Below are 27,053 nucleotides of genomic sequence, written 5' to 3' on the forward strand. Positions count from 1 at the left end.
AGAAAGTCTTCCATTATATATGATGCAAGATGAACAAGTTGCAACAGTTACCACCTTTGGGAAAACATTCATATACCACTGGGCATCCCTGAAAGAACTTACATAGTCAAGTACTGCATAAAACATTTTTGATCATACCAAACCCCAAATTTGTGATAAATTATCATCCATTTTATGATACTGAAACACTCCAGTTAGTAAAGCAAAACTAAACCAAAGATTTGCTAGCATTATGGTGTTCAACTTTTTCACACAATAAATGTCCTTATCTAAACCGGATAATGTTTGATCAGTCTTAAAAGGAATAGCATAAAAAAAGCTAAACTACCCCAGGGTGAATCTCAAAACTAAATAAAACAGCTGTCTTAAAAGCATAGCTTTATTTTACTTCAAGGAAACTAAAAGCAAAGGAACACCATAAACAGCAGTAGCCTTTATCTGTGGAACTATTTTTGGTCACTGTCAAAGAGAGGGGAGGGGATTAGATGGGCTCTGATCTGATCCAGCACAGCTGTCCTTACCCTCTTACATACTTTACACGTGGCCCTGCCTAATTGCCGCTGAACATAATTTTGCACATTTCCATTAAGTACTTACTGACTTTATCAGCCTGCGAACACAGTTAATAAAGTTTCCCAATACACAATCTGGTCATTGCTATGAAGTTTATTGGAGCAGTACTTGACTGCCTCTTCTCTGCAGTCACGTCTATTAAAAATTCTCACCAATGAATTGAGTTTCCCAGGATACAAGATACAAACAGAGGAGAACCTTATTTAAACAGTGAGGTGGGCTAGAGGCTGATGACAACTTTACCTCTTGTCACTGCCCAGTAGCTGAGTACTATTATAAGAGTCCAGGCAGCTTGCATGAATCACTATTTCACTCACTCACTAAAACTAGAAGTAAAATGTGATCTGTATTTCATACAGGTCTGTCTTGCATTGATGCCTATACCTGGAAATCCAGAGGGCTATCCCCTAAACTCTATTGTCTGGGTGACTGGAAGTTGTAATTTTTACTTATTTTCACATTTTCATCTGGGAGTTCTAGTTCTATGGGCAACAAGGTTTACTCGGGGCATTGACCTCAAAGCTCTGTATTCAGAAATTATAATTTTTTCAGCTTGGGGACATGTTGTGTACTACAAGTAATTGGAAAACCATATTAATCTCAAAACAAAAGGAAATATCTTTTATCCTCCCAAGACTGCAGATTCCTTTATAAACATTAATTTCTTTCCTATGGGAGGATAAAACCATACAAAACTGTGTTGGGTATCAGGAGCGAGGCAGTCAGGGGAAATGCCTAAATGTTGCTTATTTATCATAAAATCCAATAACTGTTGTGCTGGGTTCAAAAACTTACCTGGTGTTTGGGACTTAAAAAGGCTTAGCTATTCACTTTTCTCATTAATGCTAAAAGCCAGTGATGTTCTAGTCTTGTGCTTCAAATCAAGCCCTGTGAGTTTGCCAGTCATAATGGAAGCTATAATGGACACAAGCATTCTCTGTAGTCTCCATAAGTGAACAAATACTCAACAGCTGAGTGAATTCCACAAAATAATATTCTTCCAGTCTGCTTGAGCCATCCCGATTCAATTCATTAAAAGGACTTTTTTTTTTTTTCCCCCCCAAGGACTTAAAAATTAGGGTAAATTAAATCAGTATCCGCTGCATTATTTAAAATGTTATCTTATAAAAACATTTACCTTACAATTTCTTCTTTAATAGTCTGTTCTGTAAGGAATTTCCCACAGCTACTGAGTAAACAATTACTGTAGTTTGTTAGAATTTCAATTTATTTTGCGTTTAATTCTTTGTACAGGATACAGATCTCCCCGCAGTTATTGAATGTAAACATCTGTGTAATTCATAGCTTCTGATTTAGGCTGTTATTTATATTAATGTAGCTTTGATAAAATGAGTTATTAAGACCAGCTAATAAAGTACTGTTTTCAACAAAGTACCTTGAAGCAGTTCTGTTAATTGAGAGAAAAGAACTTTCAAGTGTGCAGCATTATGAATATATATACAGAAAACTCTAGGTTTTACATGCAGTATTACTTAAATATGTTTCTCTGTGGGAACTTTTCATATCATAGCAATTCCTAGGGAAAAATACATAAAAGCTGACTTATTTTTTCCACAAGACAGATATTTTTCTCAAAGGAGTAATACTGAACACAGCTGTGGAAATATTAGATATTCAACAACACTATCAACAAAGACAAGAATCTTTTAAGTGAATTATGTAATGGTATTTTTAAAGAATTAAAATTAGGAAAAAGGATTAAAATTGACTTCTTTTTTTTTCATAGCAATTTCTCCAAAATCCAGAAAGTTGGCTATGCCATTACATTTTATCCTCTGGCCTCATGCATGCTGTTCCTTAAAACCCTTCAGTTAGGGAACAACTGTCCTTGTGAATATTTCATGGTTTCTATCCCCTTTTAAATGACTATTCTTTATAAGTACATATGGCTTGCTTTCTTCTAACACAAGATGATCCTGAACTACTTCAGCAAAGGTTATTCAGTACCAGTCTTCCAGTGAGAATTTTTCCATTTTTCTTCCCAGCATAGTTTGGCTCTCATAACAAAGAACTCAGGAAGCTAGACTTTTCCTCTTTCAATTAGACCAATTACTTTTTGGGTCTATATAAAACATTAAAATCTATTACACTTTCTTGCACATTTCCACAGCTGAACTATAAATGTTTCATGAAATATTTCCTTTTGTTTGAACCTGCCACCCATTCATTTCTTTTGTGTTAACCTAGTTTTTGCATGGGAAGAGGCAAAATAATGATTCTTTTTCTTTCTCAGTGACACCGGTTCATATAGGTCTGTATTACCTATACCCTGTACTTATTTTGAAGGCTATTTTGACAGCCTCTGGTAAAACCTTAACTGATAGAAACCGTGATTAACTGCCTTTTTAATTGAATTAAATTTCTTTCCAATCTTCTGAGTGAAGAATAGACCATGGTTTTACATAAGGAGACATGCATCTTTTACATTAGTTGTAGAACATACAGAAATTATAATAACCATGAAACAAAAGTATAGTTGCAGTATGAATCATATGCTGACAAATTATTTGCTTGTTTAACAAAATAAAAGTTATACATATTGGTGTATATATAGTGGTAAGTAACCTTACTTTCCAAAGGCAAATCTACTTTGTACTGCTGCAGGAAAGCCAAAAGGAAATTACCCTTTGTGGAATATAAGGGTTCAAGAAAAAAAAAAAAAAAAAAAAAGGTTCTGCTTTACAAACTGTTCTACACAAAAGATATAATTTTTCCATACCAGAAGTTAATATGCAATTATGACATACATTTTCTTTCAATTTACATAAGTATTTCCACTGAGTGGTAAAAGTAAATTCTATCATCTAGTGAATTTCTAACTATGATAAAAAGCAGTGCAAAACCATCCAAAGAATCAAACATCTTTGAAAATAGTATATTGGTATATCTGTCAGACAATTCTAACTTCTCTGCTAGTTTCTGTGTAGCCTTTTAACTTAGAAGTTTTTGTCTTCCCATTTCTTTCATTTTTTTGTCAACTCTGCTGTAAGACCTACCTACCACATGGCTGCATGTGCGATGGCAAGTGAGACTGAGTTCACACCTATTTAACCAGCCATAAGCCTTTGCTGCCTCAGTCAGAGTAACCACGTTTGTTCAAAGCTCTAGCAGATTCAACTCTTTGAATACCACATACCCACAGAGGGGATAATGCCAAGAATGTGTTTGTTACTTCATACACACAAGTTTTATTTTTTAATATGTAAACACAATTAGTACCAACAGCTGCAGAACCTCAACATATTTTCACTGGTGAAAAAATAGACTTAACATTAGACATAATAGCATAGTTATTAGATCTGTTAGGATATATCAACTATTGCAGGTTTTCCCTCATTTACATTTACTTCCTATATTTTTTTCTTTTCTTCTTATGCTTACTTGTGATTTTCCCCTACAGATTAAATGGAAACAGAATGTTAAAAATCAGCAAAATAGATTAAAGAATACTTGTGATTTAATAATAGCATACGTAAGAGAAAATTATACTAAAACCGTAAGAACAGTGGTTACCTACACTTAAAGCAGACTTTTTCAAAAAGTCTCCCAATGTATTTAGTGTTAGACCCACCGTTGGATGACAGAGTCAGTGCTATTATGTCGATGAGACACAAATGAGATCCTCTTATAAAATTCTCAGGAACAAAGCCCACATCTGAGAAAACAGGCTAAGTTAATTAATATAGTAGGGAAATCACTAATTTACTGAGATAATATCCTTCTTTGTATTAGTAATATTTCTGAAAGCTTTCATTTCGACTATTCCAAAGTAACAAATTGTGTGTTTCAAAACTTGCAAACAAATTTAGTTTGGAGATCTTCCTAGAAATATTGCCACATTTTCCATCCACAAAACAGTATATGCTCAAAGTACATGCAAATATTTAAGGACTCATGTTCTTCATTAGACACAGAAGTGCAAACTGTAGTGAATTACTGTGTTATAAATGTAGTGTTTACTGCTTTCATTTCTAACAGTCTGTCACAAACAGAAGTCCATCTTCTCTGGGATCTTTGAACTTCTAATGTAATATAAATTACTTCTGTTGATAAGTAAAGTTAGGAAAAAAACATAGTACCAAATTTAATTTTTATTTAATTTTAATTTTAATCTTTACAGTTTAACATACTTCGAATACTTTATTTCTTTTTTTCTGGAAAACAAAGGACTGGATGGCCATGTTTTGTTTTTATTAAAACCAACCCAGTGGGAACTGATGACGGCTACCATTTTAAATGTTGCCTTTATGTTCTAAACAATGTGAATCTAGCAAAAGGTTGTGTATAAGAAAATGTGCTCATTTATACTTCCATATTATTCATACTGTTTGCTAAAACAAAGGGAAAAATGGAAAAGAAATCAGCATTTCCAGGTGATCAGGTCTGGGTTTCTTAAATTGCTAAACTTTGGCACAGTAAATGCTTGATACTCTATGAGGAAATGTTGTGCTTAGTCCAGCTTGTATTCCAAAACAGAAAATTTTTCTTTAGAACTTATTGTCAGAGTGATTCAGTAGTTTGGCACTGGTTGCAGAGCGTTTCATTTTAACTACTGTTTCATTTTCCATGAAAGAATGTCTGGTGCTTCCAATGTCTGTAAGACAGATAAATACCCATATTCCATAAAAATGCCATGTAACATTATCCAAACTTGTTAGTCTTGCTTTGATGCTACTTGCAATTGACATGTACGGAAACCAAAACTATTTCAAGACCTTCATTCATGAGGCAGGTTATTCTTCAGAGCCGTTTCCTGATACAGTTAAGAGCACACATGTTTTTACAGGACCAAGGAGATGAGCATCAAGGTGGGAATAAGCTAGCTGAGGACTTCTTAAATCGGCATTTCCACACAGAGAAATTTATATTAACCTGTAGCCTAAGGTAGAACAAAGGTAACTTACTCTCCCCTAAGGCAACACAAACAATCTACAAGGATGAAAAATGAGATCTGTCTCTTCAGGTTATTGTTTTACCTCTCCTGTCATTTTAGATCACCACGTTCTTGTATGCATAAAGCACACGATAAGCCTGGCAATCACATGGATGCATGTACCTGCACACTTGAGTTTATAGTGGGTTTCGTACATGAACCCTTAATACCACAAGCTATTAATTGCCCTTCAATATCACTATGTTGCTAATAAATCCCAGGGACTAAAGACTGACTGCAAAATGAAACAGTGTATTTTGTTGCAGTTTTTAAGGCAGCTGACAAAAATATGCCAAAAAAGTACACACCTATTAACAAGTGAAAGTGATTCATGCATGACAATAAACGATGATTATTTAGTATATTTACATATAGATACTGAAGAATCAAAATGTACTACAGAAGGTATAAAGAATAGTTTTTCTATACTCAGCTAGCTTAAGCGATGTAGTTAACTTGAGAAGAGCCAAAACTTAGCTAAAACCAAAATATGTGACTGCACTCCACATGGACTAGTTGTGAGCATGAAAGGAATATGTCATGTTATTAAAATGTGATGGGCAGTCTCCAAGACAGATTTGTGCAGTTGATGTTAGATTCATCACTTTATGTAAACCACATTTATAAACAGTGCTTGAAAATGAAAAAGTACTTAGTTTGCCTTACAATAACAAACACATACAAGACCAGCTTAAGAAAGAGATAGCAATGTAAGCGTTAGCCACATATGGCAACATATGCTTGCTTGCTCAGACATATAAAGTAATAAAGTCATTTTCAATAAAGAAATCAAAATAACATTTTATATCACTGATGTGATAATGTTAAATATAAACCACCATCCATCCAGTTTTCCTTTCGCATTTCCATATTTCACCATAGTGAAAGAGCATTCTGAACCCAAACACGCTGGATATACTCCCACCCTTTGCCTCAGAAATTAATCTCCGCTACTCATAAAAGTTACATACGTATTTTAAGGCAAGACAGAATTCTAATTTTCAATCAATTCTTTCCTTGGTGGAAATAGAAATCACTGAAAAGGTCTGAACAAACAGTTTGACCTCGTATAAACTTTTAGTTATCTAAACATGTAACATTTCATAGGAAAATATACATACATTTGCTTGCAAGGACAATACCCTCAGACTACTTTCTATTTGAGAGTATCTTTTCATTAAGACCCCAACATCATGGATTGAACAATTGTGACAGACATTTTTCTATCAGGCTATTTAAAAACTAAACCTCACTATTCATGAAACAGCAGATGCAATAAGACAACATCTTTTTTCTTTTAATAGCATCTTCAACTCTATCACCTCAAATCAACTGCTTTAGAACACAGCCAGGTAAGCAGCATTTGATCCTACCTCAGAAGGCTGCAGCTACAGCCTTTGAACAGCTGCTACACACTCTGCACAAGTACACTGCAGCCTTCCCCTAAGAAGTGAGGGGAACACTGACCCAAGCACCTAGCATCAATTCATTCATTTGTACACTACAGCTTTCATTCAGAACTCCACAGCTGCCCTACTGTGCTGGCTCATGTCATGACTTTGGGTCCAAAAATTAAAGTATACTGGAAACAATGATCCTGGAGAGAAATTCTGCAATAGTAGTTAGTTTTTAGTAAGTAGGAAATATGCTGCAAATGTTTAAAAGAACAAGTTCATAAACTAGACTGAGAACCAGTGGCCTATTTTAGCTTTTAGTATTGCTATCAACAGCTAACATCTAAAGTTCGGAATTTAACAGTCAAGAGACCTGAAAAGGTGACTTCTGGGTATTTTGAAATGCAATAATCTTCACAATCAAAATACTAAATCTGTGTCTTAAGATATTAAACAGTTTCATTGTAAGAACTGCATGTCAATGTAAGCAACAGTTATTTCTACCATGTTGATAATATACACTGTACAAAATACATGGATAATACGTTATGAGGTAAGATGGTTATATTTTCCCAGATACTACCACTCTAAGTGTCAGCTTCATTATGTAGTATAGCTACGACAAACTTTATACACACAGGAATGTGTTCCTACCATCAGAATCAACTAAAAAGAGAAAATAATTTTAAAGAAATATTTATCCAAAATTAAGATGTTGCTAAACATCAAGAACAGGGAGCATTGCTGAAAACTAGGATCAACGGAAATTGCTGATTCAGCACTTAGCTAGTGAAAGGAGAAGCAAAAAAGAAGAAACCAGTACATTTATACCACAACCCTCAGGACCCGCTCTCTTCTATTAAAGAGCCAAGAAAGCGTTGGAGGTTTTTTTTTTAAACAGCAATTTAATACTACTTTGCTCAAGTAAATGCATCCAAACCAAGCTATTCAAAACACAGGGGAGTGTTTGCTTAGGAAGCTTTGGTTTCTAAATGCAGACAAGAGAATGTAGATACATGCAATTTGAGATTTCAAAAAAGTTTAAGATCATCCTTCAGATTTTCATGTGGGAATGTGATTGCTTCTGAAACTGTAACTTCATTCCTTGGGAAAAGTGATAGGGAGGATCTTTATCATCATTCATCTATGCTACTGAAACTGGAACACATGCAAAAACAATGCAGCAGGTAACATAACCCTTAATCTTGTTTGACATAACAGCACCAAAGTTTTCATTTTTGGCATAGTATCTTTTTCTTTCTTAAGAAAGGAACAGTAGACAAAACTAATATAAATAATATAAAACTTAAACTGTCATTTTGCAAACATCACCACATTACACCTATATTAAAAAACCAAAATTTCCAGGCTGTTTTTCCACAGCAAGAATAGACTCAACATAGAAAGGAACTAATTTATGAAGCAGATTGTCAGATGTGCATGAAATTGGACAGATATAATGTATTACAAATTTAAAGACACGAACTGTTACACTGACTATCAAACTTGCTTTGGGTAAACTCAATTAGTCATATTTCTAAAGTATACATAAACAAGCAGCCTACAAAAGGTAAACAACCCAGTTTCTAAATATTGTGATGTGCATATCAGTGCAAACTATTACAGGGCAAATTCTCAAAGACTTTAAACTCACAACTTCAACCCTCAGAAAATTGCAAATATTGTCAGTTTTAAATAAAAGATATGCATTACTTCTCATACACAAGAGAAATAAATTAACTATGCTGACTAATGAAAACTGATCTACATTTTACATTCTTCAATCATTTTCCCCAGCCAGAGAGTTGTCTACTGGAAGCAAGAGGCAGAATTTATACTTAACTACATAAAGTCCTAATTTTATAGCTTTAGAAAGCTTTGGCAACATGCTGATCACTATATGTTATTGGTTTACCCTGCTCCTGGCTAAGGTTTTATACTTTCATTCAAGTCACACTTTTTAAAGAATAATGGCTAATGAAATCATAAATAAGTGTGATTCCACAGCAGGAATGACCTGAAATGGACCTCACTGTACTTCCAATGGCCTGGTGTCAACTATTATTAAACTACAGGTTTTACAAAGTCTTCCACTAGACGTCTAGAGTTAAGCCAGAAGTTTTGGCTGGAATACAGGCAGTGATGAAAAACATATGAGTGGTAACAAGTCGTCTTAATATCATTCTTCAGTATTAAGATGGGCTAATCTGAAGCAGCACTTTACTCTGGTATCACCCACGGTGCCAGGAGGATCAAGAAGTTTGGAAGTGGAATTTTTTTATATACTTACTTTAGATTTCACAGAACTCAGCCTAACTTCCTTTTTATCTCTTTTTTTTTTTTTTTTTTTTTCCCCTGAAAAAATATGAAATAACTGGACATAAAGATCTCAGGTGGATCATCACAGTGCTTCCGGAAGAATTAAACTTGCAAGGTATGTCCAGTTTGAATACCTATTCTATATAACTAGCAATAAAGAATTAAACAGCAGGTTGCCAGTCACTATATCAATATTAATAGTGTCAGGTAATTTAGAGTTAGAAATACCACTTTTTTTAATGGAACGTTTGGAAATCTACTTTGCAGCTGAAATAATTCTGTGTTTACTACATCTGAGCTGCAAAGCAATAATAATAAAAAAGAATCCCACCAAAAACTATAGTGAATTATTTAGCTATTAAAGAAAGCTTGGTCAGAAAGACTTAACTGACAATAAATTTTTTTCCCCTCAGTTATTATAATATATGCAAATCTATTCTACAATTATAGCAGTTCTTATAATTACAAGTCAGTGTCAACTTTGTGTAATTTGGTATTCAAGTTGTTGTGGTTTTTTTTTTAAGTAGATATCAGCAAAGCAATCAAAAATGACATATGAAAGAGTGAACTGTAGATGAGCCACAGCCTAAAAATGCTCATAGGTCATACTCAGTAACACACAAGAGTCAAACCATTTTCCATAAAAAGTAAATACTCTCTAAATGTAAGTTACTTTGTAAACATGCTGTTCATTATTATACTACATAACTTCAATATTGGGCTATTTCTCAAGACAAGATCATTTCTTCAGTAATCTTACTAACAAAAAAATTTCCTTCTGTTTTTCTTAAGCAATTGAAGTAAATGAATAGAGTAGACAAAGAGTTAAACACAAACTCCTTTTATTTCAGGAATGGGACAATGACTAATAGAACCAGAACTATTTTTAAATATAGCTTTCAAAACAGCTATGGTCTTGCCTTTCTTTGGACAAAATCTGTGCACAGTGCAATGATTTGTGTTATTAATGAACACAGAGATTTTTCTTTGCCTCTGTAAAGACCACCACTGTGTCATTAAAACATTTCCTTTTCAGAAACAATGCCATAGGAAATTCACCTCTGTACACCGGTAACAGAAGTGATTTCTAAATATAATTTAGAGTCTTTATGTTTTAAAACTTTACCTATTAACTCCTTCAGTGTCATAACTGGTAAGACAAGACAGACCACATGCTGCAAGACTGGCATGCAACTGCCAAGGAATCCAGACTTAATCTTTTTTTTTTTTTTTAAATGCACATATCCTATATCAACAACATAACTTTGACCCTCACAGAAAGTGTTTTTCTTCCCATAATTCATATTTAGAATTTTCATGTCACAGAACTGTTGTGTGTGGGAATTTGACACAACCTCTAAAAGGCTTTAATCAGATTAACATACTGTGACATCACCTGCATTTAATTAGTTAAAAATTCTAAGTGTTATCCTAAGCTAATAGCATAAATGATCCCTATCATCCATGTGCTGTCTGGCAATGTGAGTTTTGGCAAAGATCACCACATCAGTGCAGATAAGCATGTCCCAAACATTTAGCACAGTGATTTTTGAATTGTTACATACTTCAGGAAAGCAAGTCAGCTTTACAGCATCTCTACACGTAAAATGTACTCTCCACATTCAATTATCTCACTTTGGGGTGGCTAGTGTTCCAGTGAAAAGGTGCTATTCAGAAGCTTTTTGTACTGAAGAATAAGTAAGATTGCTACAAAGAAAGTGTAGAAGAGGTATGTGAGCCCTCCTTGAAAATGCTACACTTCCTAAAACTCATCTTCAACATTCTGGTCTGTAAAAATGAGAATTAACAAGACTTTGTCCAAGCAACCGTCATCTGTTCATGGTATTAATCAACACCTGAGCCTGTCTACAGCTTGCGTATGTCAAGAATGGCTGTCCCATCTCTTCTCCTTCCCTCTCTCCCTTTTTAATCTTCCTTCCCCTTAAACCAGGCTGGTTCCACCCATTCCTTTGTGCTGGCTCTGATACTCAGACGGATTCATTTTGTTCACAGGGAAATAATGTGTTGGGGCTTTTTCTCTTGCACACATTAGTTTTATGCTGGTTTAGTGAGTTCAATCAGCTCAGTGAATAGCCTGAGAGGAAGAGCTGGTACAAGAGAACTGAAAATATGTCCCTGGTAACAGAACTAGACTCAAGTGGCAGCAGTGGACCATCAGTACAGCTGTATCCATGAACTGTAATTTCTGAAACAATTATTTCATAGAATTCTCATGATAAAATTAAAGGATTTCCTGAAAGATCACTAGGTTCTTGGATTTTAAGCTTTCATTTTCTTTTAATTCTCTTACTCATGAAGTTTAAGCATGCAGAAAGTCTGTATAAGTTCTTTGAGATGAGCTGCAGAGTCAAAGCATTTCTAACAAAGACATATCAAAATCTATTTACTGGAAACCTCAAAGCCTCAGCCAGGAAAAAAAAAATAAATTAAAACCTCCATAAAATCCAGTTCTTTAGAATTCATTTTTAGCAGTTCTTTGGCCAGTGTGAACCTGGAATCAAACTTGATTACCACCCCTAAATACAAAGCCAATTAGCAGTAAGGATTTCCTAATGGCCAAATGGGAAGTTGAAGCAAGGGCTTTTTTGTTTTCCTAGGGAGAAGAAAAAAAAAAAATCAACACAAAAACCAAAGTACCACAACTCAATCTTCCTTCTGTAAAGGGACTTGTTTCCAAGATATTGAACTCACAGAACTAGTACATGTAATCAATGACATATTTCAACACTACTTTTGTAGAACATGTTTTTCAAGAGTTCAAATTGGCCAGCACTCTAATCACAGCCTCAACTTTTTCATAGTTCAAAATCATAATTAGGTTTTTTTAATATCTGAAAAGAAATATGCAATCCATTTGCTACAGATACTAGTATGGAAACAGATTTTTAAATTGTTTCATAAGACAATTTCCTAGCACCAGATCCAGAAGCATTTCAGGAACATACATGAAAGAGTATCTTTTAGACAGTAAAACTACACATCCAGTGCCTACCACAAATAGAAGCCAGCAGGGACTTAGATGTCCCAAGAAATGACACATGCTAGGACACTTGATATCTTATATGCAGAAATTGTACAACAACACTGAATAAAGCACAAAGCATTTTGTCACTTAATACCTAAGCAGGCAGTAGAAGAGCAGCCTGAGTGCCTACCTGTGAAAACCCAGCCATTAACGTACTTGTCCAAGAATAAGGAGAAGATGAAAGTCTGAAAGGCTTCAATCTCCTCCTAATCAATGGTATGTCTACAGTATTGAACGTTTTGACTGTTTTGCTGAAGCTGAAATACAAGATTGAAAGGGCCAAATATTCCAAAGGTGTACCACCAGACATGACTGCAATTCTCTCCAAACAAAGGTAGGTTCCACATCTTATTCCCAGCAGTGTTTTTATTCCAAGACTCTTCAAGAAAACACATTGTATAGGATTACCAAGTACAACTATAAAATTCTAGGAGCAATGAAAGAGAACATTATTTTGAACACAAAGGAGACTATATGGGAAAAATATATGTCAGGATTCCTTTAAAAGACTGTTAAATCAGTAAAAGATAACACACACTACTCAAATGAGCATGCAACTGGAAGACTACAATAAATATTAAACTTGCAGTTATATGCTGTGTACCTGCAAGATACGAAGTATATTGTGCCCTCGTTTTCAGACATGTATTTGGGGGGAGCAGCGAAGGAGTCATTACATTCTTTTTGAAAGGGTGAGTTTTACATAATCTAAATACTGTTAGCTTTTTTTTAATGCACCCAGAAACATATATAGTTAAAGTAATTTTTAATTACATTACATTTTAATGCTGTTAAGAACCACAACCAAGAAACATCAAAATGACCTTGTACAGAAAAAACCAATACAAAACCTCAGAATTTTGAATAAACCAAGTCAACACCCTTGTACTAACGAGTGTACTCCTCTTCCTGCAATTGAGGACCAATGCCAAAGGGCCTACATAAAGACTTTTTCAGCTATAAACAGATTAGCAAGCATTCAATTAGGTGATCAAACAAGAATTGACATCCGTTTAGTAGTTCCCTAAAGAGGTCTATGATAGCCTAAATAGAAACATTTTTATAAACAGGATATGCATAATAAAATTTAGAGCAGCCCCTCCTGGTTTGCACAGCTTGTTGTCGGATCTGAACAACTTGCAGAATTGGGCTTTGGAGGGGAACAATGCAGAGCTGAGGGCTGAATGTACAGTCTTTTCTCACAGAGTTGCAAAACATCCTATGGCAGTTCTTACTATCTCTGTTTTCCCTTGTGTCTAGTTTTAAAGGATTATTTGGTCAAGAAAATCTTTAGAATAAAATCAGAGTATGTAGAAAATACCTACAGGGTTTGACCGATGGATCGTGATTGCTCAAGTAACCCAGTATACTGGACGGCTGCACTCCTGGTTTTCCCAGTCGGGTGGGAAAGAAATTGGTAAAATTAGAACTCAAGAGAACCTGAATGAAATTGAAAGAACAGCTGTAATGAGACAGAATCTGCCGCATTTCTCTGAAGACAAATCTAGTTTCCAAGTCCTTCATAACTTGTGAATTCTCAAGAACATCAGAAAAAAAACAAATTGTAGCTATCTGACATGGTGTTTTCTGCTTTGAAGGTTCTCTAACTGATCCAACATCTTTCTGTCTTCCAGACTGAAGAACCTTTGATTTACACAGGAAAGACACTTTCAAGTTATGGGTAATCTAGGAAGATGGTGTGTTTTATGGCCTTAAATTCAAGCACGATGCATTTTTGAGCTCTTTTCAGTTGGCTGCATAGCTATCACATACAGACCCTAGGACAACAAAGCTAGGTTGAAAAAAAAAATGTTTATTAAAAAAATATGCACACATATTGGTTTCCCACTTTGTTCTGGATGTAATTTGAGCTACTGATTCCAAATGACACAGATTCATAACCTCAAAGCCCTTGTCAGAGACAAGAGCTCTCATCAAATAAAAGTCATATACAAATGTGCTCACATTAAAGTACAGAGGTGAACTTCTGTCAATCGCAATAATATACGAATGGCTGGAATTGATGAAAAGCTGTTGTCAGGACTGAAAACTCTATCTATTTTTCCAGATTAGAATAAGAAGTGTTTAATTAGAAGTGTGTAGGGAGTATCGTGATGAGTGCATTTTATGTACTGCTAATCAAGTACTTCCCAATTTTCTAGATACAAGCAATGAACACATGCCAATGTATCCCATTAAAAATATTTTTTCATTAAGAAAGAATAAAATAAACCCAATTCCAAGTTCTGGTATTATTTGCTACAAAGATTACACTTCAAAGACTGAAGCAAATGATGATCCTATTTTTTAAACTCAACTAGAACACTCTGATATGGCATTAATGTCTGAAAAATTAATATTTTAATAGTATTATAGCACATAATTTTATAATAATAATTATCTTTTAAAGAGTAATTTTAATGTTCTTTATCTTGCATATACCAATTAAACCATAATATTCATAACAGATCATTTTTTCAGGAGCAGAGACTGCAGCAGTGAGTGAAGTAAGTAGATCAAGTACACTTATTTGCTGTTTCACATTGACTGACTCTTGTGTTTGGGTTGTTTTGTTTGTTTATTTTCCTCTTCAAGATTGACTATCGTGATTTAGAAGATATGAAAGAATACACACTCCTCCTCTTCTTGGCTTTGTGCTCTGCCAAGCCTCTCATTGGTCCTTCATATTTTACACTAAAGAATATGATGCTCCAAGATATGGAAGATGATGATGATGACGATGATGACAATTCTCTATTTCCAACCACCGAACCAATTATACCACTAATTCCTTTTGATCTCTTCCCAATATGTCCCTTTGGATGCCAGTGCTATGTGAGAGTTGTCCATTGCTCTGATCTAGGTAAGAACAAATTCATGTGTCTGTTCTCTACTAGCCTCTCCTTTGGAGGATTTGCCTTTTAAAAGATGAATTCTACAGCTCCATAAATTGCACACAGTCACGTATTCCTTTACAAGTGACTTTCACAAGGAGCTTACATTTTTTCAATTAGGCTTGCAAACTGTATCTAATTAAATGTCAGCAACTATTTTGTGTCCAGCACTTTTTATAACATGAGTTCATGCACATCAGTTTAGAAAATTAATCAACTGCTAGAGACACCTTCCATTAGCAGTGACTTCTATTCTACCAGCACAGAATGGAAAGGCATGTAACAAAGGAAACAAATGTGCATGTGTTACCTATATCTGTAAGAATTAACAGTAAAACCATTTAATGGAATATCTACTGGGGTTGGTAAGTACATATAATCCACAGTTTTTTATCCACTAGGAGAATAATCACAGAATGCAAAAATGCTTATACTTACATTTTAGATTACCCTTTCTCCTGTTTCAGTTACTTTCACGAAGTTATATCCCAACAGAGAAGCACAAAAGCTTGCTGTTTGCATTAGACAAGCTATTAGTCCCCTCTCTCAAAAAAGAGTATGGCTAAAGAAGTACTTCATTCACAACTACAAAGCAACAGGAATGACAAGAAAATATAAAGGAAAAAGAGGCCATAAATAAACCACAAGGAAATGTAATACCAGAGTGTATCTGCTCCGCTGAATTTCCATTAAGGTGCACATCCCTAGTAACATTTTAACCAAAGGCAAACCTGCTACCGTCACTGTTGCAGGCAGATACTGGCCCTAAATATGAAGTTATTATTAATCATTCCAATTTGAATTAGTGTTCATTGAAGTTTTCCTATGATTCAAGGTAATCAGAGGACTATGCTCCTGCCACTAACACAGTGACATTTGTTCTCATCACAGCTCTGCCACCATCCTGAACTCAATCCTAGACTCTTCATGTCTAAGAAATCTTGAATCAATACATAAATTGCTGGGGTTTTTTAAAATGCATCATTATTAAGGAATCAAAATAAACTTTTGCTGACAGCAATAAGCTGTGGTTATTGCATCTGGTACAGAGATTGCAAACACCCTTGAGTTCACACCTAGAAAAAATCCCTATTAATAGACTTCATCTTTAAATAACTAACCTATTAATTATGGAATAATTATTAATAAACTGAACCTTATTTATCATTTTACACATCAGCATTTCCACTGAAATTAAAATTACTATCTCTTGCTAGTCTCTTCTGCTGATTCAGGATGTCAGCTGGCGTGAACTGAAGTGGTTTTGTAACTGAAAAATTAACAGGATTGGGAAATTTATACAACTGGTAATTAAGAACTGGCAGCTGGATGACAATCTTTTGTCTACTTTCACGAAGAATAGCCTTGATGTTAACTGTACGGCTATAAAAGCAGCTGTGCCAGTACAAGGGATAGGGCAGTGCAGAGGTAGCAAAGAGCATTCAAACACTGAGCAGTGGTCATAAGGGATTTCTGCAACAGCCCTGTTCCTCAGTACAGAACCACAGCCCCGGGTCCTCCGAGGGCTGCTTTCTCCAGGGACTGAAGCGGTTTCCCTGGAGAACAACTGGTGCTCTAAGGCATGTCACAAATGCAAAGAATCTGCAATGAGCACCCCATTCGAGCTTTTCATGGTCAGGGGAAGCAGCATCTCCTCCTGAAACCATCCTCACAATTTTGTTGTACAGTCTTACATGATTAGTTCCCCTCATTATCAAATACTCCTTTCTATCCTTTGCTTTATGGCTGTTCATATCTTCTTTCCCGCAATAATAATCACTCTTACTCTGTTTTGCTGTTTAGCAATTAATTTCTTTGGAAATAGAGGCACATAATGTTTCTGTTTATGTCACATACTTAAACAGGTTTGACATCAATACCTCGCAACATTCCACCAGATACTCGTATGATTGACCTTCAAAACAACAAAATTAAAGAGGTCAAGGAAAATGATCTCCAAGGACTCACATCACTTTATGTAAGCTTGCTATTTTCCAATTTTGAAATGCTTAGGATTCTGAAATATTTTTATACTTTTAAGATGCAAGTGGTACGTTCTGCTCTGATAGGATCCATAAAAATGAAGTCTGCATATTTGACTGCTCCCACACAGTAAGAAGCAAATGTCTTTGAGCTGTAAGAACAATGCTACTTTCTACAACATCCAGAAAACGTACCACGTGTATCTCACTAAAAAGATACTCAAGACCTCAGCACGCACAGAAGCATTCCTTACGTTTTGAAGGCTGCAAGACAAGTGCTCCTTTTTTATGTGTTTAGCTGTAAAACAGCAGAAAGAACTTTATCCCACAAAATAACTAGAATGGTATTTTCTGAGGCTACTTTCAAAAGCACACAGCATACAACTAACATATAGAGCACAAACTAACGTTACAAATCCAGTTGACCTGAATGGAAAGCAGACCAACACTGAATTACTGAAAACGTTGGGTGCTTTACTATTTTTAACACACTCTAGTATGCATGTAGAGACAGGCTTTAAAATAAGTATCACTGGCAACTGATGAATCTAGATACTTATGGTACACAACAACCCCTTTTTATAAGGAAAGAAAATAGGGGAGTCTCAGAGGTCTGGAAAGGCAGATTAAGTCTGGTTTGGAATACTTATTTCCATAAGGTGTCACTCCAGATCCAGTACCCAAGAACACTGACAATGTTAAAATTCTCAGTGACAAATTGTTCGACAAGTTATAGCAAATTGACATTCTATTTCACATTAATGTGTGTTTCATGTCTTTCTAAACTAAGATAAATGCTTTTCAATTGTATCCAGCTTCTGATCAAGAATTGAAAATTTATCCAATTTAAGTGTTTATGAATGAGCTTGCTAATTATTGTGGGGTAAGCTAGAACAGAAAATACAGCAACCATATAAATTCATTGTTTGCAACAAAGTGCTTTCAATTCCCCTTAAGTATCACATGTCCGGGCACACAATGGTTTTAACCAGCAAGTTAGGGGTAAACACACTAATTGTGGTTTATATTCAGTATAAAAGATCCTATAGAAACTAATCTCCAATGACTGAGAAAGTCACTGGAATATATTAGCAATCACCACATTATATATTAAAGTCACCATTTAATTATGTGATAACTGAAAACTGAGCTTTTTTGGTTTTTCTCATCAGTTAATTTGTGGCAAGGCCTAAATTTTTACTGAAAGCAAAGTCCACTTTGTACAATGTGTCTCAGTACTAGTTTACTTAGCAAAGGCACTGATGGCAACTTGGATTAGAAAGAAACATTTCCTGTTTGTTTGCTTAAGCTACCCTCATTTTTTCAGTGGAAAAAAATAATTCTGCTCTGCTCTACTTTTTTTTTTTTCCACAATTTCAGAGATCAGATGGCATCAACAGCTCAAAGAAGTTAAAAAGTAACAAAAATGAGTAGTCTAGGTACGGAAATGCAGAGATGTGATTTAACACACAAAATAATCTCAGATAACTCATATTGTTGTCTGTAGTAACTCATTACAAAATCTCTGATAACACATAGCAACCAAGAACAGAAAACTGTTCCAAACAGTACTAGTGTACTGTACAGGAGAGACTTAACTTCACAGGAGTTGAAAAGTTATGGCAAATAAGATATGAATTCAACTGTGTATATCAGCTGTGCACTGACATTAACTTTTAAGAAATTTAGATTAAAACTCTAACTTTTACTTTGCGGTATTATGCTGAAATAAGAGATTAAATTTTGAGTGTTGACAATTTGTCTGCATTAAGGAACAACAACAAAAAGAATATAATCCCTATACAATCCCACAAAATACATGAAGACAAATGTATTTTTTTGCCAGCTCTTCTCATTATCCATTATCACCTCGTCAGCTCTGACTAGATTTTTCCCTACCTTCTAGCCAATGCTCCAGTCTCTGGAGAGTTTTTTTTTTGTTTTTCACCATCAATCGAAACACCCAATGTCCATACAAAGTGCTAAAACTTGATATGATGGAAAAATATTTAAAATACTTAATTATTAAATTATATATCAAATTCATTACTTAAAATTCATAAACATAACACTCATATATAAAAAAAATTTCTTTCTATTGCTCTTCCCATATCTCATAGGCACTGGCTCTGAACAACAATAAAATATCCAAGATCCATCCAAAAGCCTTTCAACCAACGAAGAAGCTACGACGACTGTATTTGTCCCATAACCAGCTAACTGAGATTCCAATAAATCTACCAAAGACTTTAGCAGAGCTCCGAATTCATGCTAATAAGGTTAAGAAAATCAACAAGGACATATTTAAAGGAATGAAGTCTCTACATGTTTTAGGTAAGTTCAATTAAGTAGAAAATGTCTTTATTAAAAATGTAACATACTACATAAAATTTTCATTCAAACATTTCCCCAAAGTGCAATTTTTCTCTTAAGGAGATATCCATGCTGTGGAAACTATCTTTCATAATTTACTTTCTACGTGAAGTTGCTACACAGGTCAAGTTTTTGGTAACTCTGCAAGCCAAGTTAGAGAGCCTTTATTCACTGAAAGCTGTGACTTCCACCCCACAGACTAGGTTATCAGAGCTAAACATTAATTGATGCTTAGAACATCAGAAGTCATAAATAAAATTAAACCAGCTGTTTATAACTCAGTCTAGCATACACAAAATTCCTATGCCATAAATATTTTTTTTTCCCCCTTGGACAGAAATGAGTGCAAATCCTCTTAACAATGATGGAATAGAGCCAGGGGCTTTCGAAGGAGTAAATATCTATCATATAAGAATTGCAGAAGCTAAATTAACTTCAATTCCTAAAGGTATGCTTTATTTTTCCTTTTCTATTTTACCTATACCTAGGGTAGTATATTCCTAAATGAAATACTTTAATATATATGATCATTAAAATGTTCGTAAACTGTTTTGTACTGCTCCTTACTACCAAAGCACCTCCTACCTTATTTTTCTTTTTGCACTTACCATCCAATTTGACATCTCAAAAGCGTGCATGCACACATACACACACACTTGCTCTCCAGCCCCTCATCGGCCTTCTCTCCATCAGGCAGTCCACTCCTCTCTCAGAGTCATCCAGAGACTCTTTTCAGGAGAAACAAAGTGAACAAAATGATAAAAAGATGTCACTTAACAAGTTTCACATCAGCCCCTCAAAAATCCGTAAAAATAATCCCCCTAATTTTTCATCTGGGTCGTAAGGGATACAAAATTCCCAATTCCTTTATGCATTTAAAATGAAACCCCAAAATTTCTAACTTAAATCTTGAATGTTTCAAGTGGCTCTGTAGCTCAAATATGTTCCGCAATATAACCACCTTAGTGCAAAACCCAGTACAGCACTTTACACATCTTTTAATGGGGTTTTGCTAAGTGAAATGTAATATTAATATTTTAATTAAATCCAACATAAAATACGACAAAATTAAATCACTCCATCTAAAAGAATTAACTTGTGATTTGAAGATAGTAATAAATTAAATCACTAACTTTACAAATCACCAACCTTTACACACAGAAAGTAGCACAAAGGAACTCAGTACAACATTTTACCTGCATCTTCTGTAGGTCACCACAGTATTTAACCAAACCCTGATTTTCAACTGCTCAAAACTAGCTAAGAGAAAAAGGGAGGAAACAAACCATAATACCATATGGTTTATCATTCATTAATTTACAGGGAAACGAAATGTTAGCCCTCAAGATATTTATTTCTGGATCATTGCAAGAAAGAACTTGTTTCTTATTAAATTTAATCTTTTCTTGTAAATAGATATATATGCAAAAGCATCCCTGTAGAAAAGAACACTAAAAAAAACCCAACAACGAACAAAAAAACCAACTCATCCCAACTGTTAAGGTAATTTTAAATCAGAAATTATCTGGCTTCCTATGGTAACACACACAAAATATATTCTCCTAGTATCATCATATCACCATCTCCTCACTTATCACAAAAAATCATACATAAAAGTATTCAAATTTTGTCTTAGTTATAATCTCCAATAAGGAAACACAAAATGAGATCCAATATGTGGTGTCAAATATAGAAACAAATCATAAAGCAACTGGATTTAATGGTGAACACATTCTAACCAAATGGACACTAAGTTTGCAGGTCCTTCTATCTGCAAATGTTATGACAATACAAAAGATTAAAAAACTGTAACTTACAAAAGGCACTTAAAATCTGAAGTGGGCAGACGGGTACTCTTCCCTCAATATTGTAACTCAGACACAAGAGCACCCAGTGAAATTGTAAACTGGAATGTCAACTGGAAAAAAGCCCAAACAAACACCAAAACATGTCAACCTGCATCAAGACTGACTGTAAAGCAGAGCCCTTTTCTCCAGTACTGCAATGCTACAGCACTCAGCAATGGGAGCAATGCTCTGCTAAGCCACATTACTGACAGAAACATGTGGCTTGTCTTGCTTGGTGTCAGGGTGCCATCTAGACAGATGTGAGAAAAACTGAAGATAAGATCAGCAAATAGTAACTTGTGACTATCTTTCACCACCCTTGCTATTATAGAAGAATAATGTAAAAAATTCTCCACCTCCTGGTCCATTCACTGACAGGTCTGAATTGGGACTGTTTGGTACCAGATGAGAAAACACCCTGCGTGCCAGCACAGGAAAGAGCATACAACATATCTCATTTTGCTTAGAGAGTTCTGAAAGCTTTCTTCCCGGGTCACACCTTAGGAGTTGTAACAGTGCAACTGTTACATCATGTGGAATAAAATATGTATCTACAATAACCTGTCACTGGTTCCACAGGGCTAGGATTTTGACTGCCAACTGTCAGATAACTGTACATAAAATACAATTTACATCTTTGACAGGTTAACCAAAAGTACATGAAAGCGATTGTAAACAAAGGTAGCAAAATTATACCAAATTCTGTAACTCTGAAATCTTTACATTAGCATATGCACTGTCACATCTTAATTTTCTAAGTAGTTATTTCAAACCAATTGATGGTGATTTTTTTTTTTTTTTTAAAAAAGTAACACACTTGTATCTAACAGTCATTTCTTGCATGCAGACAACCACACCCAAAATTCTTCACCCAATCCTAAACACAAAGGAAAGAAGCTCTTTGGAACATAATAAATTTTCAAAAAAAAAAAAGTTGGCTTATTTTTCTCATACTGTGCATTTGTTTTTCATCAGAATTGCCCTCCAGTCTACTAGAACTTCATTTAGATGACAACAAGATCACAGCGATCGAACTTGAAGATTTTAACCGATATAAAAATCTTCAAAGGTAAAATTCCCATGCAAAACACTTTGATTTGATAAAAAATCAGGATCTCTTTTTTGATAGTTCTCATGAAAAAAACTTAAAAATTTTAAGTGTTTTAGTAACAACTGCTATAAATAAGATCAAACTTTTAAAAAAAACACACACAGCAAAACTCTCCCCAAACTTCAGCCTTATTATCACGTCTTGCCTGTCAGTTCCCAATAGAAGTGTATGTTAAGAACCTCATCTGATTATAAAATGTAGACACCATAAATTCTTACCTCATGGCACCTGAGTGTTGGGGTAATATTGCATGGCTTTTATATAATATCTCTTAATGTGCTAGTAGTAATACACCTCAATTGAGCACTGCATGTATTTCTCAAAATATATGAACCTTTGCGGTTATGTAATTTATCAGCAGTATTCAGCTTTTTTCTCCAGCCTGTTCCCTATCAGGCCCAGGCATTTTTAACTCTTTGGGCACTCATCTCACAAATCACCCCCCAAAATGAGGCATACAACACCACCAACTGATTGCTGGTTTAGGAAGAAAATGCCTTTCTTGCAACTAAATTTATAGGATTTAAGACTCATAATATCTTTTTAATTCCAGAGAAGGCCTAAGTGTACTGGAAGGATACACTTCATACACACCCTAAAGGAAAATATAAAAGGATAGCATTAAAAGGGAAATTTGAGACTTTTTTTTTTATACAAACATATGGGAAAACTGGGAAATTGCGAGAGAAGATAAACTCGCCTCCTGAAACTAGTCTGGGAGAAATACAGTAGCTAGTAAAGGAAACAACTTGATAACTGTTTACAGATGTGATGGGGTTTAAGGAGGGGAAAAAAAAAAAAAAAAAAGACATTTCTGAGGAAAGTATCATTGATGTAGGACAAAATAAGAACGTTCTTTCTGTAAAGCTCAGTTAAGTACTCTGTAAATACAACTGAGCAGCACTGAACTTTGGATTTGGTAATAGAAACTATTATCAAAGAAAAACTACTGAACTGACAAACTTCAATTTCTGAAGAAAGCGAGAAAGAAAGGAGAAAAAGGAGGCTGCAGGATGCATGGAGAGCGCAATTCTGAACTGTCCAGTGCCTCCACCTTCTCAGTCACCTCTGTAGCAATGCAGACTTAAGTCTTACAGCAAAAAATCTAAGGCCTAAATTCAGGAAAATGTGGAAGTAGGAAAGAAGGTAGTCCTGCTTTTTTTCAAAATATAGATTTTTTTTTACTAAGCTGTATATATACAACTGTTTCTTTACAAGAATTGCTCTTCTTTGGCTATTTATTAGAACACCACCTTTTATTACTGTGTGTATACTTTGTAGCTACAGTACTTGATAAAACAGCAGGATTTATTTTACAAGTAGATTGGTTGATGTCTATAATTTTAACTCTTGCCACTAAAAGTAGAAAAACTGCACGCAAAACTGGACAGTTGCTCACATCGGGCTAGCTGCTCTCCTTTAAGTGGAGATTAAATTAAGAAGAAAAATTATTTGTTATATCAATGGTGGTTTTTTTTCCTATCAGAGGTAAGATTTCATCATTTTCCCCTATTTTTTTCCCCCCATGTCTACTCCTGTGTATGTCAATCTTAAAAAAAAATGAGTATGCTCTTCAATGCTGTTGTGAACCTTTAATTAATTGTTCCTTGTACTATTTCTAGGCTAGGCCTTGGGAATAATAAAATCAAAGATGTGGAAAATGGAAGTTTTGCCAACATACCAAGCATACGTGAAATCCATCTTGAAAAAAATAAGCTCAAGAAAGTTCCTCCTGGATTACCCGAATTGAAATATCTGCAGGTTATATACTAAACTTAATAGAAAGCTCTACTAGTTACGAGTTGTTTGACTTGCACACTTCCATAGTGACTAGGACATAATTAAAACACATAATTCACTGTCACATATATTTTGACCTCACACTTGTTTTTGGAAAACCTGGAACCACGTATGTACTGAAAGAAATAAACAACACCAAACAGCAGGAACACTCCCAGGAAAAAAAAAATAAAAACAAAAAATAAAAAACCCAACACAAACAAAAAAACAACATGCTACACCCAGAAAATGTTTCCAGGAAGTTTGTTTCAGATTTATTATAGTTTCCATATTAGCAAGCCAGAGTGGAAAATTTTCCATTGCCAAGCTGAAATGTCTTAAATTCAAAGTAAATTATTTATGAGGCTGAAATTATGATAAGATTTTAAAATTTGTACATAGAACTAGGCAAATTCTCCAAGAAAATGTTTTCAAAACATTTATTTCCTGAATTCTGGAATAGCAATTAAAATAATTTATGTTTTATAAGATGACACAATACCTTAGGATACTGAGCAGAACAAATGTTGGGGAAACAATAAGAAATGCATAGATGACAGAGCACTTGATAAGCTATTTGGTAAAAGCTTTTACCTCTGAATTTTATTTCTTCCCACTTCTCATTTCCCTTCCAATTAAAGGAAAATATTTTGAGATATATCTTTAAAAACCCAACAAAAACTGCAAATAAAAACTCAAAACCCAAACATCAACTTGCAGTGTAATGTAAAATTACACAGACTGCTTTTGTCACTGTACATTATTTGACTTAAATTCTAAGCTCTACTATCACAAGACTTTTTTTTTTTCCACTAATTTAAGCTACAACAACATTAGACTGATCTGTTCCTATAACCATACTGACAAATGTCTCCCAATATCAACTCTTCTAGAGACTACTTTTTAAAATGTATTAAATCACTAAAAATCTGCATTACAGGAGAATATAATACTGCGCCATTACAATTCTTACTATAAGAGAACATAAAATTGCATTGTTAGGAGAATGTTCCATAAGAATAGAGTTCAATTATTCTGACAACACAGTGATAAAATAACATATAACTATTTTTTGTGGGAGAGGCTGTGGCAGGAGGGAGACTTTTTTAAAGGGTTTAACACAAATTTTTAATTCCTGTTACTGTTAAGGTCTGCATCCAACTGATTTTACAGCAAACCTCGGTTACCTATATGCCAATGAATGTTTAGATATTTTTCCCATTTACATACTAACTATTATATTTTACTGTTTTATTGCTGCAGGTAGTCTTCCTTCATTCTAATCATATTGCAAAACTGGGAGTGAATGATTTCTGTCCAACAGGAAGAAGAACGAAGAAAGCATTATACAGTGGTATAAGCCTCTTCAATAATCCTGTAAAGTATTGGGAGGTTCAGCCTTCAACTTTCCGTTGCATTTTAGCCAGAAACAGTGTGCAACTTGGAAATTTCCTGAAGTGATACCACAGTTGATCATTTCAAAAAGCAACTTGTCCAAATCAGTTCTACAATACTTGAAATTTGCAGAAAAATGGCAATTTTACACTATTTAACCAGTTTACAAAGTATTTACTATTTTAGATATAATTAATTAGAAACAATATGTTAGTAGGATCCATTGTATTATTTGACAATGTTCAACCTACATTTGAATAATTTAAACAAAAGCCTTTATATCTTAAAGAAGGACTCTTGGAGGTGGAACTGGAAACTGTATTTGTTGTTTCCTATCATAATGTTCAATTCTTTACTTAAATCACACAGTTTTGAGATTCTTTCTTTTAAAATAAATTCTAAAAAAACAAGTGGAAGTGACTTTTTCCACAGTAAGGACCTTTTATTCTGTCAAAAAGTGTGGCAAGAAAAGTTGCAAAAAAAATTATCAGACTTCAAGGACTTCTTGTGCAATTTTTGATAATCAGCAAAGATACAGTGAAAAGGTACAGTATTGCAGGTCTTTTGTCTCTAAATTAGAACATATTTTTATGATGTATGAAGTGACATAAAGGCCGGTTTCATATCAAGAACTAACCTGCAACAAAACTTTAAAAGTTTTTGATATTTTTTCTTGCAGCTTTAAGAGGGAAATGTCCTCCAATGTTTTGCTATCAATATAATTTGATGCACTCTGAACATTGAAAAATAGGATTCAAGTTTTATCATATGCTTCAAGCTTAATAGGAATGAATATTAAACTCCCTTTAGGCCAGCACAAACATTTTCTTTTATCTGTAAGAACTGTAATCATTTTTTCCATTTAATTTTTTCCTGTTTCATATTTTGACATCACACGGGTTAAGAATCCCTCAGTAATGGAAGTACCTTGAAATTGCTGAATGCAAGCAGATAGCTGGAACTCAACTGCCCTGACTTCTTATGTAGGTCAGCATTTAGAATTCTCAATACTGACAGTACTGTACAAAATGGATATTTTACATATCTATTTAGTGTATATTTGCTATTGGGATTCAAAATAAATTAAATAAACTTAAAGAATACTTGCATTTTTATACTTGATTACGTGATAGTTCATGTCAAAACATTCAGAGGTTATAACTATACACCTTTCTGACTTCTCTAGATATTTTCTCTATTCTTCTTTCTTCCAACTCTACATACCTTGTGGATTATTTATCACTGATGTTCTTCACAAAATTAAAAATTCAATGCTTTATTTGAAGCAGCTATGGGAAATGACACAGACTAGTAGTAGAAGAAAATACTACAAAAGAACCAAGGAATTCCCAATCTCTCAGCCTTTCTACCACCTCCCTAAGTACA

General features: G+C 34.5%; 2 protein-coding genes across 5 annotated transcripts in view; one reads left to right on the plus strand and one right to left on the minus strand.

The window, feature by feature from the left end:
• The window catches only part of CENPP (centromere protein P), a 156,623-nt gene that overhangs the window by 66,934 nt on the left and 62,636 nt on the right, over nucleotides 1-27,053 (minus strand). The window lies entirely within an intron of this gene.
• On the plus strand, nucleotides 9,064-26,714 carry ASPN (asporin). The gene is made up of 8 exons (XM_074914581.1): nucleotides 9,064-9,355; nucleotides 14,882-15,149; nucleotides 17,046-17,158; nucleotides 19,283-19,496; nucleotides 19,873-19,983; nucleotides 22,358-22,451; nucleotides 24,116-24,254; nucleotides 25,536-26,714. Exons 2-8 carry the CDS (start codon nucleotides 14,906-14,908, stop codon nucleotides 25,731-25,733), a joined length of 1,113 nt encoding a protein of 370 aa, XP_074770682.1. The 5' UTR covers nucleotides 9,064-9,355; nucleotides 14,882-14,905; the 3' UTR covers nucleotides 25,734-26,714.

This window comes from Athene noctua, chromosome 10 (assembly GCF_965140245.1).
Source record: "Athene noctua chromosome 10, bAthNoc1.hap1.1, whole genome shotgun sequence".
NCBI classification, from domain to species: domain Eukaryota; kingdom Metazoa; phylum Chordata; class Aves; order Strigiformes; family Strigidae; genus Athene; species Athene noctua.

Excerpts from the sequence above, each read along its gene's own strand:
- ASPN (XM_074914581.1), top strand. The coding sequence starts at position 14,906 with ATGAAAGAATACACACTCCTCCTCTTCTTGGCTTTGTGCTCTGCCAAG. Across the intron at positions 19,497-19,872 it reads GAAGTCTCTACATGTTTTAG|AAATGAGTGCAAATCCTCTT; the intron begins GTAAGTTCAATT and ends CCCCTTGGACAG. Across the intron at positions 19,984-22,357 it reads ATTAACTTCAATTCCTAAAG|AATTGCCCTCCAGTCTACTA; the intron begins GTATGCTTTATT and ends GTTTTTCATCAG.